We start from the raw sequence: 18425 nt of genomic DNA, 5'->3' as shown, positions 1-18425 counted from the left end.
TTATCAAAAACACTGAAACTAACAACTAAATAATAGTCTTCATTCTTCAACAGTGAATTTATATTAAGTATTAAACACTTATTAGAGCTCGCTGCTCGAGTGGTAAGTGGCGGAGTTGATGGCTTGATGCTATAGCATTTTACATTATAGATTGGAAGTTATATTCTTATCTGTTAAAAGAAAAGAAAGCTTCGCAAAAAATTATCTTAGAGCAAGTTTGACAAGTGGTCGAAGTGGCTTATAATCCACTTTTGTGACTTATAAGCCACTATGACATGTTTGGCAAATAGCTTATTATGGCTCATAAGCCACCAAAAAATAAGCTAAGGTTGGCTTATAAGCCACAAGTCTTGACCAAGTACAAGAACAATATATCCCTCATCATTTCATAAGGTACCCTACCTTATTTTTTGGTGGCTTATAAGCCACAAGTCTTGACCAAGTACAAGAACAATATATCCCTCATCATTTCATAAAATTCCAAGTTCCATTTATCTCTCTCCAACCCATTAAATACTTTCTGGTCAGTTTGACAATACTAACGGCTTACGAGCCACCCATTTGCCAAGCACTCTATTATTGAAAATAGATTATAAGCCACTATATTTACCAAACACCATGGCTTGTAATCTACTTGGCTTATAACTACTTGGCTTATAATCCATTTGTGGATTATAAGCCAAGTGGATTACACCCCAAAGTTGGTAAACATGCCCGTAGAATATTAACCATCTACATAAAGCAACTAGAAGTCCAATAGTATCATGTTCAGCATTAGAAATGAACAAGCTGTCAATCAATTCATTTTTCAATTACCGAATGATCAAATTGTTGTGAGAAGACATCGCTTTTAGTCTTGTACACCCATGATGAAGATCTAGTCTCTAAGTTTATCAAAGCAGCCCCCAAATTCGTACCTATAAGCAATGAAAGATAGACAAGGTTACAGAATGCAGTCAAGGAATATAACTTCCTGAACTATATGGCCTATATAGTATGCAAGAAAAAAATAGAAAATTCCTCTTCAAGTACAGAAAGTTCTTTTTTATAGAAAATAATGGCACAATTGCGTAATATCCATTTAAATAGCCTAAACATAGCAAAGGTAAGATAACAGTTGCAAGGTTTCTTCTGATAAGAACTAAAAATGAAGCATCCTTGGAGGAATCTCACTGCTAATTGCTCAAGCTGACGGAGGGCTCATTACTAATACTAGAAAAGAAGAACCCTCGTTTTAATATCTAAATCACAAATATTTTTAAATTCAAAGCATAATTAAAATGCATTTCGTAATAACAAGACCAGAAAAGAGATTTGAACCATCTAAATTAACAATACAGTAAAGACATGGACGCATGGCACCCTACTCTCAGCTTGTTTGGTCATATATGTCAAAATTCAAAACTATAGTAGAATACTAACTTCAAACTGACAAGTGAAGACACATTATTTAAAAAGAAATTACATGGAAAGAACTCACCTATTACCGCACGTGTTCCATCCCAGCTGCAATCGGTAGTCCATATTGTGCAATCAAAAGAATTAACTTTCAAAGCTCGTCTATGAAGACGGAGAGCACTTGAACCTGGACCGAAATCCAGAGGTTTAGTGAGATTCACAATATAGACAGACCCACCAGATACTCCCGATCCAAGAGTTGTCACCATGTTTTTAATCGTTAAGTATCCAATTATAACATAGTTGGACTTCTTATGCAGAATACGGAATTACTAATCTACATAAAAAAGCAGTCCTATATTGTTAATGCATGTGGGAAAAAACCAAATAAATAAGTTTAAACTCAAAAAAGTAACTGAAAACTGTAATGGATACAATGCACGTTGAAAAGATGAAACCACATCAGGTAGACAAGGATAATGCCTCCCTATCCTTCGTATGCAAGATATACTAGAGGAGAAGCTTGTGGAGGCTTCTGGTGGACTCCAAATACTTCCAACTGCAGTACGATTGCAGGCTTCAAGTTCTGCTTCTTTAGGCCAGACAGGTTCTGGTGTGCACATGGAGGGGGAAGCAAAGCACTGTCCAAGATTTCCAACCTCATGCAGACTGCAAAAAAGGATTTATATTCATACAAGTAAACTATGTATAGACAGAGTACCACAATCAAGAGATATTCGTAGAATTAGAGAAGAAAAGCCAGAGGAATATATTGAAAGGAGAGAGGGAAATCACACAATATCACATGATGGGACAGGTAATATAGTTTACTAGATAAAGCATCAACATCAACTTTTTGTAGGATTCATGCTGAGGCACCCTACTTAAAATCTCAACAATGGTTTGGTCCTATAAATGAAACTAAGGGTGTGTTTGGCAACTCCACAAAACTTGTTTTAACTGGTACAACATTGGCTCAAGACCCTGTTTTTAGTTTAGCAAAAAAGGGGCTCAAACTGAACTAGTTTTTTCTAGTTCAAAATCTTGCCCATAAACTAGTTCTTTTGTGAACCAACCCTTACATGGTTCAACTATGGCCTAGTTAAAAAAAAAAAACTAGTCTAGCCTAGTTCAATTTTGAAGTTTCTAAACACACCCTTATATCCTGGTTCCTATTTATTCAGGTACCATGCACTCTGCAAGTATGACAATCCTTTGACAGTGCATGCATGTTGTAACATATAATAGTACTAATGAAATTTGCCCACAGCTTACTGGTTAAGTTGCACAATGACACCGTACTGACTTTTTTTCTGGTATGTAATGGATACAATTAGATAAGCCATCTTTTGCAAATCAAAGCTTAACAGAGATTTGGTGTTTAAATAAAAAACAACGGTTCAATAATAAATGACATATATGTGTTAGTTTGTAAGAGGATGAAATTAAGATGTAATCCATAATACTATTGAAAAAATAACTATACAGAGTGGATTTTTTTTTAATGATTGAGCCATTTATAACCTGATATAACCATTGACACCTCCTGTTGCTAAAAGGCATGTTTCCTTTAAACCTTTTGAAGTTTGGAGGATGCCATACATTTGCTCCAAAGCGCTATCTGCAACACCAGCTGTTCTTGGATATCTCCAAACCTGTAACATGTTAAATGCAAGGTTGGTAAATGTTAACTAACTCCAAAAGTTCTATATACCAACACTTAGGATTTCAGTCTGTTAAATGATATTTTCCTTCATACTGGTCCTTGACCATGAAACTCTTCTCCTCATTGTTCACACAATATCAAACGCACTAACAAAAGAAAGATGTAGACCACAACAATTTTTACAATTTAAATAGTAAATTGAAAGATATACAAACTGTATACCGATGGATTCCTACCCGAGGACTAGAAGCTTGCAGCTTCTCAAATTCTTGCTTAAATTTGTATCTGCGCCTATTGGAAGTGATGCTTGCACCCAGAAGCTCCCTAAACTGAAGAAGCTCCAAAGGCCTCATCCTATTCCTCGGTCTCGTCTTTTTTGTGTGAGCTTTCTGCAGCATTCAAAACTCAAACGAGCTCAATCGCAAAAATCCAAACTTCTAGGGTTTACGCCACTCGACGCAAAAGGGGTACCTTTTTACCGTCTGAAGATTCAGCAGGCGAACGAGATGGGCGCTTTAATCCAGGAATCGGGCCTTTTATTGGAAAATAGCGATTTTTCTCGGGATCGAAGTAGAGACCAGGGAGATCTAAACAATAATTTTCCAATTGTTAGAAAAAAAAAGGGGGGGAAGTTAGAGAAGAAATTAAGCATTTAGAAGCACCTTTAGGCGGTGGCATCTTCAATTTAGGGCTCGAGAGGGAGGAAACTGGGAGATAAATTTTTTTCGAAATTTTTTAGAGAGGAGGGGGGCGTGCGATATTTTGTCGCTCAGCGGTACAAAAGCCTCGAGAATTTTAACGCGGGTACGGAAGGCAAGAGCAAATCCCCGGCCTTTTTGATTGCAGGCCCATCATGAGTCCGCAGCGGCACCAGCCCGTGCGTAGTATTTTCTTCTTATTTTTTTGGGTTTTTTCCAGCCGAGTGTACAATATTTATCATATTTCGTACGTCATTTTCAACTACGGAACAATCATGGTCTGTTTGTTCGCTAAAAAAAGAGAAAACTCCTTGCCATCTCAGATTTCAAGAAATCCTCCGTCACGTAGGGTTTTGGTTTCAATCGATTTTCAAATCACATGTTTGTTTCGTTTTGTGGTTTAAATAAACGAGGGTGATGTCACGTCAGATTTTTGAGAAAATTATTTTCACATAAAAAACCTCTGAAAACACTTGAAAATGTCACTTCAATGAATTTTTAATTACTAAAAACACTATTGAAACAGTGATCGTGAACAAAACAGATTATTTAATTGCTGAAAATATTGTTACTATTGCGGCTGATTCCATTTCTTTTTTTTATGTTCAAACAAACATAAGAAATGGAAATCGAAATACTATTACTATTATGGCTGGATTTGTTTCTTATGTGACGTGGCGGTGACATGACGGTGATTTCATTGCGAAACAAACAAACAAAAAGAAATGCGGAAAATCTCTTGAAATATCTCGAAATGAATTGAAATGTGAGTTTTCGATCTCCGGTTTTTTTGAAAATGGAAGTTCAATTCAGTGATGAAACGGCGGTTTAGATTTATACGAGGCGCCTGGTTCGCTGTTAAAAATCAGACGAAGCTGTCACCTGATGAAGTACGAAGGTGCTTGGATCGGATCCAGGCTGGAATTTTGGTCGGACCCAAACCCGTTCCGGTTCCGAACCCAAAATGACGAGCCCCGTTACTGCAGTGAAAATTAAAAAAAGAAAAAAATAATAATAAAAAAGGCGAAGGAGAAAGAGGCGGAGCGAGGAGGGAGAAAGAAGAAAGAAGAGCGAGCAGCCCCCCGGTGCACGTAATCCCTCGCCTTAACGTGATCCATCGGCAAAATCCCCATTCTCTCTCTCTCTCTCTCTTCCTTTCTCTCTCCACAACCAACCGAGAAGCGACACCGACAAAATGCCCGCGCAGAAGCGGTTGCTCCCCCCCCCTCCGCCGTCGCCGCCTCCTCGACCGGCGCCGGACCACGATGAGGAAGAGGGAGGAGTAGGAGGCGAGCAGAACAGGGATCAGCAGGAGGAGGAGGAGGAGGAGGAGGTCGAGCTGCTGGAACAAGAAGAAGACGGTAAGGATCAGTCTTTCTGTCGATGTTTACGATCTCGGGACTCGTACCGGTCCCATAATCAGTAACCGATTATTATTTTTATTTTTTTTTATTTTTTTTGGTCTGTGTAAGATTCGGAGGTCGAGGACGGAGGAGCCGGCAGCAGCGAGAAGGATGAGTACGTTACCTTCTTCCTCTTTCGATCGCCGTTGCTTGTTGTTGTAGATCCGATCTCGTTTCTTTGCATTTTTTATGGTATGTTGGTTCTCGCTGAGAGATAGGTTGAGCTTGAGAAATGAAAAGCTTCATGGAGAGTCTAGCTATGATGATCTGATGAGTTTTGGATGTTTTTTTAGATCGGTTTGCTGTTGCACTTATTAGGCTTCAGTAGGGACGGCGTATATATAGAATATGTAGTCGATTAGTTGCACCCCGATTGGTTCCCCGCGGTGTTATGATCAACACCGTCGAGGACATCAATCCTGCCACGAGCTCTCACCTTCACATTTTCAATTTCCGTAAGCACACCCGTTCAGTTCATAGTTTGGCTGAAGTTAAACCCTTGGTCGAGACATTGGCTTGATCGGTAATATGGAAGGGGCCCCCCTGAGAATGTAACAGGTTCATAAACTCGTCTATGCGAAAATTACTTTGAGTATGTTTTATTTCTATTTATATGGATAAATATGTAAAAAAAACTTGGATCGCTCTATTGTATTCTAATTTGTTTCATGGTGTCTGTGTACTTAATACTTGTATTTTACAATGCCCGCTGTTCCCTAACCCGATTGAGCTTTTTCTTTGTGTTCTGCATGTTCGACCGTGTGTCTATGATTGTAGAAATGATGTCTGTTCCTTGGATTTGATTTGCAGATTCATACTAGTTAAGCTGGCAGACATACGCAAAGAAGTACAGTGCCCTATATGCTTAGGTATGAAATGCTTGGAAAGTTTACTGTTACATTAGACGTCCCAAACTCCGGTCCTGGTGTTATCAGTATGTTGTGGTTGTGCGTTGGTTCTTATGCTTGCCTTGAAAACTAAGACCACCCATGATCTCCATCTTGACTAACCTCTGATACCATGTGAATACAGGGGGAATAATTCATAATTTCACGTATTCATCCTTTTGGTGTTTTACTTACTGTCATCTATATTAACTTATAATTCTTTCATTCCTTCACTAATTTTGTTCGACAGGGATAATTCGCAAGACTAGGACCGTAATGGAGTGCCTACATCGTTTTTGCAGGGAATGCATCGATAAATCAATGCGTCTTGGGTACGTTATGTGACAGTAGTCACTTTCATCTGCTGTTTTAGCATTACAATCATGTCCACTACGTCACTTCTATGTCAATAATGTTACTGAGTAAACAAGTAATAGTCTCTGAACGTTTTAAGGGTTTAAAAAAATGATATCTGTGAAACTGCATACTTGCAGAAATAATGAATGCCCAGCATGCCGTACTCATTGTGCAAGTAGGCGCTCTCTGAGGGATGATCCAAATTATGATGCTCTAATTGCTGCTTTATATCCAGATATCGATAAGTATGAGGAAGAGGTCAATATATCATCTGATTGATAACTTTTCAAACAATTGATGTTTGGATTTCGTATATATGCTTCATCTGTGGATCTCGTTCATGTCTTGAACTCTTGATGCAGGAATTGGCTTTCCATGAAGAGGAGAAAAATCGCAATAAGAAGGTAGTACGGCACCATTTAATTTGTTTGTATTATTGTATATGATATCATAATAGTCCTGACTTTGGCTAATAATATACTTTCCTATGAAATAGTCTTTCATTATTTTAACTAAATATGCAATCTAATTCCCATTCAACACAAGTAACACAGAAATTCTGCAACAAGATTTTATTCTGAAACTCAAGCTGTTCTATTTATTATCTATATTAGGCTACCTTTAATTTTAATTTGAACTCATTTTCTTAGTCATACTCTTAGTATTTCTTTTGTTCCATGTTCATATACTTGGTCTGGAATTATACAAGATTGCCTCTGGAAGCTTTTTTCCATCCCTCCTTTTACCATTCCTAACAGTATTTATTTGCTAATAGATTCAAGCTTCCATAGCCGAAACATTTCGACGACAGTCTAATGCCCTGGGAAGGAAGAAGCCAACAGCTAAAGCTACAGCTGCTGCTTTTGTGAGGAGATCTCAGCATCGGAGATCTCATGCCCGACGTAGAAGTAGCGCTCATGACATTTCACTCGCAGAATCTGAGGACGAGGAAGAGGAAGAAGATGTCAATGGCAATGCTAGCAAAGAGTCGTCCTCTGCAGATGAACCCTCTGCTGACAAAAGGCAAAAGAGACGTAGTATCTCTGGGAATGCTGATATTGATGGTGAAGAAAATGTTGACGAAGAAACAAGAAGAGGAAACAGAGGGACTTCGCCTCTGATAATTGGAAATGGAGAAATGCTTGCATGGGGTAAGGCCGGCATTCGAAGCCAGGGCGGCATTCGAAGCCAGACCAGGGCAGCAAATGGTAGGTTTATAAAGGGTGGGCGTATACCGAAGTTGGTTGAATATGTACGTAATTTAGATGAAAATAATAATGAGGTATGATGTCGAGGAAGGATCATTTATGTTTTGATATTCAATACCTCATGTTACCATATGTTTGCATTGATATGGAATTGTTGTGTTTTTTTGTTTCAGCTTGATGTACATCTTACTCTGCTTCCTCTGGATCCACAATCTGTGCATAATATAGAGAGGCCATACATTTGCTGCCGACCAACATTGTGCATAAGACATCTTTGTCAAGTGATTCTTTTCTTATACTATCCCTTTATGCTAAATTATTTTAAAGGGTAAATTGCAGATAGCCGCTCTTATCTATACCTTCAGAAGCGCTGATCACCCCTTAACTCATATATAAGTAGCAATTATCACTGTGGTTTGAATTCATCAAGGAGAGGGGGTTTGTCAACAATGTACCCTTCTCAAAATTTCAATCCAGTTGTGACATATGCTAATAAACGATTAGAGGGATGATAAGTGCTATTGAAGGTATAGATAAGGGAGTTGTCTGCAATTTACCCTTCTACAAATTTGGAAGATTGCTTTTGCTTAGGTAGTATAGATTTTTGGATGCAGTATATTGCTCTTCAGGCATCAGTAAATGTGGAAGAAATTGAGATATTTGCAAGGAAGCCTGAAGGTGGAAGCTTGGATTTTAAGCCATCTACTCCAGTGGTTAAGTCTGATCGTTTACTGCAAGTGGTGGGAGCACAACAATCCCTGGGAGCATTGCGTGATTCCTCGACTGATGATAGAGGGGAACTGGTGAGGGCTTAAGGCAACTCCGACTATCATCAATTTCTGATTACACTATTTGTTTTATGTTTTGATGTGTCTTGTTATCTTTCAGGTATTGGTGTACCGTTTGAAAGATGCAAAATTAGGCGAACATACAGCATAAATTCTTCAGTTTTCTGGTCATTTGTGATGATGCCGTGACCAAGAGTCTCCGGGGACACATTCTGATATGAGAAGGTGTTCATAACAATACCTATAGCAAGCAGAGTAAAAGTTGTTTGTTGAAATGGTTGTTTTCGGTTTGATTGAGGGGAAAAGAGCTTGGACATGCTTACCTTTTCTTTTTCTTTTATCCCTACTTTTTCTATTTATGAGGAACTTAGCATTAATATTATGTAAAAATCCCGCGGGGCAACCCATTTTCAAAGAAATGGAAGTAACAACATTTTCCAGATTTTTTCTTCAGCATTTCTATATTGTTTTTATCGCCCAGATGTATACGCTCAGGTTTCCTAAGCATTTTCTGGTGACCATTTGCACGGTTGATTTTTCTAAAACTCATCTGATGAGGCAAATTTCTTAATAGGTTAAGTTTGTACAAATGGATTTACTGTGATTTTGTATCTGAGTTGTTCTTAACTTTAAACAGGTAACCTCTTGCTCGGTTAAACTGTTTTCGAGTAGAAGTTAGTGTTTCCTTTACATCTGTTATTACGTGCAAATGAGATGTAAATTTGTCGTTATCTTTTGAAAATCTACTGTGGTATTTGTTCTTGTAGTGTTTAAGCACCATCTCCTGAATTTCTGCTGATGTTCATGTTGTTGGTCTTACAGCTTTTTATGATGCATATTGTGAGGAATTTTAACCAACAAATCTCTTTGATTTAGAGCAAACAAAAGCTACATTTTTTTTTCATCCATAGCTCACAGTGCAAATCAGATCAGACTCCGAGAATATGACGTGATAATCTAGTACCAAAACAAACTGTTGTAAGGAGTATGCATTTGATGAGTGACAGAAATTAGTTTGAATACTGAAAATTTTCACAATGGGCGCGCAACACAGCTTTTTGGTCACGTAGCTCAAACCTACGCAAATTATAGAACAAAAAAACGTTGAAAATGATACATTACAACTAAATAAAATCAACTCTGAGAGCACAAGACAAGGTAAACAGACGCATAATATCCCAACTGATACTGCGGAACAAAGAGAAACTGCAGAAAGCCCAGAGAATACCAGAGTTACAGTTCCTTTGGTCTCAAACATCTCAAAAGTAGACTAACTCATTTGAGTACAGAGAATACCCTTGTACACTTATAGCTCAGGGAGAAGTACAACCCTTTCAAATTCATACAAGAACTTGCCGTGATGCCATGCCCAATGTCAGAACTCTCAAGTCTCAACTCATTTCATATCAGAACCAAAATTATTAGAATATCCTGGCAACTGCATGTTCTCTCTTATCAGCTCAAGCAAAATCCTCACTCATCCGTCGTTGGCATGCGTCGCCAAATTCCAGCCAAAGCACTGCCATAGATTGAGTGACAAATGCTTGAAACAGCACAAGGGACTGCAGTCAGAGGGTTCCCAAAATGCTGAGTCGCAAGCACTAACCCTAGCATCGAATTCTGCCAATATACCAAAACACAGAAGAAAATAGCTTAACGCGCATAAGCGATGGGTGATAGGGTTTTTGTCATATTGGAACCCTAAATATTTGTTATTTCTATAGCCATTAAGTTGTTTTAAATAGGACCCCCAAATCTATTAAATTGTTTTGAATAAAACCTTACAAACAAATGTGAAGATTTGGGGTTCTAGCTTAGAAATAGGAACATTTGAGGGTCTAACATAGAATTAGCAAAGAGTTAGTGGTCTTATATGACAAAAATCCATGACGACAACATACAATTTGGTTCTACAATTTCAATCACCACATACCTGCATGCCAACCTCAATTGAAATGGTTCGGGAAGAGGAAACATCGATTCCTAACAACCTTGAGAACACATAGCCAAAGAAAAATCCAGAACCATGAAGAGCGAAGACAGAGACAACTACTTGGAATCCAGATGTGAAGATTGCAGAGGCATTTTGAGCAATAGCGCTACCACATAGAATAGCTACAGTTGCGACAGCAATGAAGGGCATCAGAGGAGAAATTAGCTCAACCAAGTCATTACAGTACTGGTTCAGGGCAGCGCCCACTAACACTGGAGCAAGCACTACCTGTATTCATAAGATCATGAAGTTGATGATGATGATGATGTACAAGTAATTTTCAAGAAGTGTGTAGCATACGAAAACTTCTCCCACATAACCATCCCCCACCCCACCCCCAACCCAAAAAAAAAAAAAAAGTAATGGAAATGCCCCTTAGAAAAAGAAGACTTTTTCATTCTTTTTGTAATTATTTTTTGCAAAATGAACCCTCACATTAGGCAATTTGCAAATATACACCCTCCACCCAAAAAAAAAACACGCTCACAAAAACACTAGTCTAATGAAGTTAATTAAGGGGCATTCTCATCACTTTTGGGTTTGGGAAATTTTTTTGGTGTTTAGTGGGCAAAACAAATTTTTTTGGGGGTTTTTTTTGGCGTGAGTTGTGTGTGTGTGTGTGTGGGGGGTGGGGGGTGGGGGGGGTTGGTTCATGGGAAACACACCAAAATATTTTGGGGTCCTGTGCAATTTATTCGTGAAATGAGATACAAAAATTACGACTTTAATTACTATTTTCCATGTACGATTTGTTCGCATTTAAATCCCCACAGGCGAGCATCTATACAAAATCAACAGTATAATTTATGATCTTACAAGTGACCACTGTTTCAAAAAACCTCCGCCTAATCCGCCTAGGCGTACGCCTAGACCTAGGCGGTACCTTGGCTGCCTAACTAGCGCCTAGAGCCTAGGCGATACCTAGGCTACCCACCTAGATTTTGTGAGTGTTTAGGGAACATTGTTTGCTTACATGGATTGTACCCTTTAGGCCTTGACCGTGATTTTCTGTGTTGCAGCCTCCACATCCTCCAACCTCCTTCAAACTCGTTTAACCTCCAAATATGAACACCTCCACTACCTCCTTCGAACTTCAGCAAAACTTCCTCGACTACCACTTATATAAAGAAAGAAATCCGCCTAGACACTAGTCCAGCATCTAAGCTTTCTATAACATTAACATTTACTATCAATTATTGCAATTAAAAAAGAAAAAATAAAATCTCCTTGGCTCTAGGCGATGGGTCCAATGTCTAGGTCTCCTAGCGCTTCCTATAACATTGTTAGTTATTATTTTGACTATTCAGCATTTAAGTATGCATGGTTTATTGTGTAACTAGGATTGCTATCCTTTTTTTTTGCGAATTTATATGAATTTAATATATATTATTATCAATTATTATAATTAAATAATTTAAAAAATAGCCAAACGCCTAAGAACCGCTTAGGCATACGCCCAGACGTCTAGGCGTTAGGCGCTAGCTCAAACGCCTAGTCCGCCTAGCGCCTTCCGTAACATTGCAAATGACCTCATAAGATCAGTTTAATAGTTCTCAAATGCAAGGTGGTCTTTTACCTGCACTGTTGATATAAAAAGTCCAGTTGGGTCTACTGCAACAAATTGTCCAGCAAGTTTCGATGTCAAAAATGGTGTCATTACCTGCAGTCAGCAACCTAATAACATTGAAACCTTGAAAATGAAAATATAACAAATAAAAAAGTGAAGAAGATGACAGGAAAGGTTTTTACCGCAGCAGTGAAGGTGCTTACTGCAGTCATAATCACAGAAAGGGCTACATTTCCTCTGAGACACAATGAAATAACATTAAAACATGTACTTGTACAATTATTAATTTATAAGTCATAAAGTAATATAAAAACTACCTAGCAAGATATGTGACTATATTACTTGCTGTGCCTCCTGGGCAGCAGGCAACCAGTATCAAACCGGCAGCATAATATGAAGGCAACTTTAACAGTTTGCTCACAAAAAATCCTGATAATGGCATCACCTGCAAGCAAATAGTTCAATCAAGACCAATATTTGGGACACACATCTCACCTAAAAAGCGGGTATAAGTCAAATATAAAGAAGTAAAACTTGCTAAAATAGAACAAAGTAGCAGAAAATCAGAAGACTAATTTAAGGAATGAAAAAGCACACAATGTTTACTTATAATAGAAAATTCTGTTTAATGAAAATTCTGTTTAATGGTTCTATGTGCATGGCTCGGACTAACTAACAAATCTTATTGCTCACATCGCAACTTCTTCGTCACTAGGAAAATTTTATCCTTCAATGTCAAAGAAACCATATTGATCCTCTTAAAAGTCCCTGCCGATGCACAATCTCTGAAGTCATGTATTCATGGCCCTTTTCCGTGGTTGGAAACCTTGATCTGCCTTTTTAAGTAGTCTGCTTAAAGTACACATCCAATTGGATTTAAACCTAGGAAGTTCTGATATTAATAAGTTCCAACATTGCAACAAAAGCGTGATCATCCCTAAACCTAATGATAAAGTTAACAGAATGGCACCCCATACTATCAGGCTGTGACTTGTTTCAAGAGCTTAAAAATCCACTAGAAGCATCAAATTTAACCAATACAAGCAAAAAAAAACTTGGTGCGTGCATTATCGTTGAGGGAACTGATAACACCCAAGACTGCAAATATTAGTTCATTCGATATAAGGTTGGCGCTCATGTGGACATCTAAAACTGTTGATTTTATAGGAACAATTTTTCACTGTAGACCCGATCTGCGTTTTTATTACCAAAACCGACCGAAAATTTTTTTAATTACCAAAGTCGACCCGTTTTATGCCACGTAGGCTTAAGCTCATTTCCTAATTAGTCGGGGTTGCCAACCCCGACTGTTTAGGAATTGTTAAACCCCAATTAAATCAGGTTTAAGGCTTCTAATTACGGTTTAACAACTCCTAAACAGTCGGGGTTGGCAACCCCGACTAATTAGGAAATGAGCTTAAGCCTACGTGGCATAAAACGGGTCGATTTTGGTAATTAAAAAAATTTTCGGTCGGTTTTGGTAATAAAAACGCAGATCGGGTCTACAGTGAAAAATTGTTCATTTTATAGTTAAGGACAGAACTCCAAGACAAGACAACAGCGATACCGTATACTGAAGCACAAATCCAGCAGCCAACTGCTTAGGCATCAACAGCACAGCTCTCAGATCATCGAGCGTCAGCGTCATCCCCATCCCTAAATCATTCCAAAATGAACAACTAACTCACCCAAAAAAATTTAAAAAAATTAAACAAAATCTATTAAAAGATCCAATACCGAGCATTGTAAGCGTGAGACCCACGATCTGAAAATTCCGGCCAACCCAAAGAAACGCCGGCGGCCGCCAGAGAGCGACGAGGGAAGCGGACCCCACCCAAATTGGGAACCCCAATGAGAGGGCTTCACCCAATCGAACGATGAAATCACGGCCACTGAAGGTCTTAGCTTCATTCACTTCGCTGTCGCCGCTGTCGCTGCCGCTTGGTGACGAACGAGAAGCAGGCCGCCTGCAATGATTGTGTTGTGTGGTGCTCTGCTGGGTTTTAGAGGTAGTTACAGGGTTCAGGGTTTTGGGTTAGGGCCGAGAGGCTGACGGAGATGGTCGGGGCTAGGGTTTGGTGGGCTTTCGAGCGGCAGAGGAGGGAGGATTTGGGGGCTGGAGACTGCGGGAGGCTGATCGTGTTCATTTTTTAATTATTTTTTAATGAAAAATATCCTAAGGATATAAAATAGGGAAAATTTGCAAAATAGATCATTTTTATGAAATATATAGCGAAATAGACCACTTTGAAAAATAATTAGCAAAATAGATCTATTTTGAAAAAAAGAGGTCGATTTTGAAAAACAAGGCTCAGAAAACATACGGGACTACTAGTCCCGAATGTTTAGAGCCAACTAATCACGGATTAGTGACTAAGAAAACATACGGGACTAGTAGTCCCGTATGTTTTCTGAGTAGAAAATTTCACTGATCCGTGATTAAAACATACGGGACTATTAGTCTCGTATGTTTTCTGAGCTGTTTTGCAAAATAGACCTCTTTTTGGCCTGTTGGCCAAAAAGATGTCTATTTTGCTAATTATTTAGCAAAACGGTTTATTTTGCTAAATAATTAGCAAAAACGGTCTATTTTGTAATTTTTCCCTATAAAATATGGGATCAATCAAGAGGACACCTGAAGTTTCTCCCTCCTATTGCATAATGAGCTAGTGATAATGATATGTCCAGCTCATTATGCAACAGGAGGGAGACATCTCATATGTCTCCCCGTTGGTCTCATATTTTGGGTCCTTATAGCGAAGTTCTTTTTTAATTTCAAATTTCAGATCGCCTAGTTAATCTGTTATCAATTTTCGAGCGTATACTTGCGAAGAGGCTCTAGCGGTCAAGCAACAGTCGCTCGCCCTCTCATTCGACCACGTGGCATGGCGCCGCAGCGAAAAAGTCTAACGGCAGTCGCCCTCTCATTCGACCACGTAACATCTACGGTGGTGAACACCGGTTCTTTAGATCCTCCTCTAAGGGCCCGTTTGGTTGACAAAAAAAAAATAAGTTTTTTTTGTCAGCAGAAAGCCTGCCAAAACGTCAGTTTAAGCGTAGCTCCAGTAGTGCTCGAAATCGAGCGAGAGAAAATTGTGTGCTGTTCAAAACTGACAGGGATATATAAACTGTGCATAGCCGATTTGGGCATAGCAAGTCATCACCCGAAACTGCGCGGGAGCGAAACGTGCGTTGCTTGAAATCATAAGGAGATGGGGAGGATAATTAGTATGAGTGCACCTGTCATTGCTTGATCTCGGTTTGGAAACGATGAAGATGATGGGAAACTTTGTTATGTTTTTTATTTCATTTATTTGCCCTTTTTGAGCGATGTATGGTGTGTTTATGTCCGTTATGTAGATTTATTTACGAGAGTTTTCATTGATTTTGTCAATGTTTCTTGTTGTTTTGTAATGGAGGATTTATCTTACCTTTATCCTCTGTGTCTACTTCACGTCGTTCACACTTGGGTCCATAGCTCAGTGGTAGAGCAATTGACTGCAGATCAATAGGTCACCGGTTCGAACCCGGTTGGGCCCTAATAAGAAATTTAATTTTTTGGGCCCTGTTCAAAGTGGCATATTTTACCGTCTGAATTGAATCTTTCTCAAGCTTATTTTATACTCTCAATCAATTATGCCTTTTCTCAAAATAAAAGAAATCTTTTTAAACCAGAGCTTCACTATCTAATAGATTATTTTTTAGCCAAGTTTATTGTATGTGTTCCTCTCATTTTTTTTATTTGTTGGAGGAAAATTAGGGGTGGAAATGAACCAAATAATTAATAAATAGTTCGATAATTGTTCGAATAACTATTCGGTCATATTCGATTCGGTAGTTCACTGCTAAACAAATATTTTTTAGTATTCGAGTTTACTAATAAATAGAATTTAACCAGATGCATATTCGATTCGTTTGTTTATTAAATATTGGTTTAAAATTTGATCACAACTAATTATTTGTATTATTGCACATATGATGTTATATTTTTAACCCACTTACCATTTCTACTTAAGTTTTATACATTGATTTTAAGATTCAAATAATCTTAAATCTATTTTCTAATTAAAATCTTGATTTAAATATATATACATCATATATTATAAAGGAATAATTTTTATTTATGAATTTTAATACTATTTGAAAATCAAATTCTTTAGAAGAATAAATATACTTTAATATTTGATAAGCATTCGTGAATATTCATGAATATTTATCAAATACCAAGTATTCGAGTTCGAATTCGAAAAACTAGATATATGAATATTAGAGTATGCATTCGAATTTGATAATTTTAAACAAATACAAATACGAACACTTTAGTATTCGGTTCGATTCGATCGTTTACCACCCCTAAGGAAAATACTCCTCTCAGTTAATATACATAAGTTTATTAACAAACAAAAAGAGTATTTATAATTCTGTTACAACATAGCTCTTAATCTTCTGTATTATGATGTACCTTCTCACAACCCGTACATGAGTAAAGTCTTTTTGTATATTTAACCAAGCTTCATTTTATGCTCCTCTCTAATGTATGTAATTTTTTTGACTAATAGAAAAAAAATTAGCTTGTTATAACATTCTTTATTATGATGTACCCACAAGATCCACACATGAGTAAGTCTTTTCATATATTTAACCCATGAAATCATCCTCAAAATCATTAGAAAGTTAACCGCTCAAAAGATCAAAGGAAAATTGCTTCAAGACCCCAAAATTAAAAAAATAATGTGCAACAGCTCCATGTACTTTTATTTTATTTTTTTGAGAAAAAGGATGGATCACCACAAAGGTAATCCAGCCAGCTAAATTAATCAAAAATGGTTGTTACATAAAAATACACACCCCCAACCAAGAGTGAGTATTATAGTCCATAACAGAAACTACATACAAAGACCCCCTGTACTTTTATTATTTTGTATAAACCCAAAATACACTGTAAAAGTTCATTTCAACCCCTTCAGCTCACGAGAATGAGCTGTAATTCTCAGAAACCCGACTCTACCCTTCCCGCCCACTCCGCTACAGCCTCCGTGCGTTGGTAACGGTGCCCGCCCACTCCGCTACTATCGAGGCTCTCTCTCTCTCTCTCTCCTCTCTCCCTTCCGCACTCTATCTCTTGCTCTCCCTCCGGCGAAAAACCAAAATCTGCACTCTATGGTTAGGTCGGAACCGGATCGAAGATGGCGAAAAAATCGGCGAACGAATTCGAAGTTGTTCACCATCCTCCTCCGTCGCTGCAACGTCAGGAACATGCACCGATGAACGACGATCGAGAAGACTCGCCCTCGCCTTCCAAGACCGACGAAGAGCCCCCTTTGCGATCTGAGACCAACCGTGCTACCGATTCTCTCACATCCTCCCCCGTCTTCAAGTCTTCGTCCACCCATGCGTCATCATCAGGGAATGGCAGCACCGATGAAGCCACCCAGACGTTGTTAAGCTTCCAAAGGGGTGTAAGGAGAAAAAGAAAAATTACAAGTTCACAAAACGCACCACAGAAATCCATAAAAGAAGTAAGATAATGTTATATGTTATATTTTCCAATTTAGATAGATTAAGGTGCATTGTGAACTATATGCATGGACATTGGTTGAAGGACATGTTAGCTGATACCTTAATTCTTCAGAACTCTCAAATTCTTGACCCTCTTCATTTAATGCATTATGCCACCAACCAGGAATCATTAATATGTTGTTAACAATGTCATCGGACCGCACTACAATGCTACCGCTGGGATTATCAATTAGAATTCTTTCTGAACCATGATTTGCGGCAGAAGTGCTATCAATAAACTGTGGCTTCAATGTATTCATAATGTTGCACAAATATAATTGTTTTTTCTTAAAATAACGAACAAGACTTGTAGTTAAATTCTGCAGTACCTTTTAAAAGTTAACACATACGCCCTAAAGCTTAACAACCTTGAGTAGAAAGTTAACATATATCAGTTAAAAGCTAACATTTAACCTGAAACAATTCGCTATGTTATCATTTCTCCAAATTTTACTCACACAATTCACAAGTTCTCAAAAATTTAAGTGTAAATATAACTTACATTTCAGGAGGTTGCTTCGGGGTGTTCTAACATCTGGAAACATCTACAACTATAGTAGCTTGAATATGGATCTCCAAACACCCGATATTACGGTTGTGCACCACCATACACTCCATATCATCCTCATTCTCAATCTCAAAACTCAAATCAGGGATCCTTTCAGATTTATAAATCATTGATAACGCATCATAAGGAACCTTCAACCTCTCAGTCACGTCAAACTTAAACTCAAAAAAAGAGGTTGCACACGTTACCCTTGAGAACACTGCTCTCTCACGCAAGGAAACCATGCAAATAAGGGGGTTCTCCGCCATAAATAAAGGGGATTTAAGAGATTTATGAAGGGCACTTTAGGACAAGTAGGGGGTTGAAGATCATAAGCCCTAACGACATAAATAT

General features: G+C 38.2%; 3 protein-coding genes and 1 non-coding gene across 4 annotated transcripts in view; 2 read left to right on the top strand and 2 right to left on the bottom strand.

The window, feature by feature from the left end:
* The window catches only part of LOC109846548, a 7484-nt gene extending 3616 nt beyond the window's left edge, over positions 1–3868 (bottom strand). Inside the window, 6 exon segments of the mRNA XM_020415794.1 lie at positions 817–917; positions 1481–2067; positions 2923–3053; positions 3301–3453; positions 3536–3651; positions 3727–3868. Of these exon segments, the coding sequence (XP_020271383.1) occupies positions 817–917; positions 1481–2067; positions 2923–3053; positions 3301–3453; positions 3536–3651; positions 3727–3742 (1104 nt within the window). The 5' untranslated portion in view covers positions 3743–3868.
* On the top strand, positions 4988–8861 carry LOC109850443 (putative E3 ubiquitin-protein ligase RING1a). Its single transcript, XM_020420461.1, has 10 exons — positions 4988–5123; positions 5235–5280; positions 5976–6034; positions 6303–6384; positions 6547–6667; positions 6772–6813; positions 7185–7691; positions 7791–7898; positions 8232–8420; positions 8506–8861. Exons 4-10 carry the CDS (start codon positions 6329–6331, stop codon positions 8554–8556), a joined length of 1074 nt encoding a protein of 357 aa, XP_020276050.1. The 5' UTR covers positions 4988–5123; positions 5235–5280; positions 5976–6034; positions 6303–6328; the 3' UTR covers positions 8557–8861.
* Positions 9492–17784, bottom strand: LOC109847967 (probable sodium/metabolite cotransporter BASS1, chloroplastic). Its single transcript, XM_020417198.1, has 8 exons — positions 17585–17784; positions 13703–13932; positions 13533–13621; positions 12283–12410; positions 12148–12202; positions 11975–12058; positions 10339–10626; positions 9492–10025 (listed from the first exon to the last, which is right to left on the bottom strand). The coding sequence occupies exons 1-8, from the start codon at positions 17782–17784 to the stop codon at positions 9879–9881; spliced, it is 1221 nt and encodes a 406-aa protein (XP_020272787.1). The 3' UTR covers positions 9492–9878.
* On the top strand, positions 15434–15505 carry TRNAC-GCA. The gene has a single exon. It is a non-coding gene; the product is annotated as a tRNA-Cys (tRNA).

This window comes from Asparagus officinalis, chromosome 7 (genome assembly GCF_001876935.1).
Source record: "Asparagus officinalis chromosome 7, Aspof.V1, whole genome shotgun sequence".
Classification (NCBI taxonomy): domain Eukaryota; kingdom Viridiplantae; phylum Streptophyta; class Magnoliopsida; order Asparagales; family Asparagaceae; genus Asparagus; species Asparagus officinalis.
The sequence above is the reverse complement of the archived record's forward strand: the minus strand, read 5'-3'. Positions and strand labels throughout refer to the sequence as shown.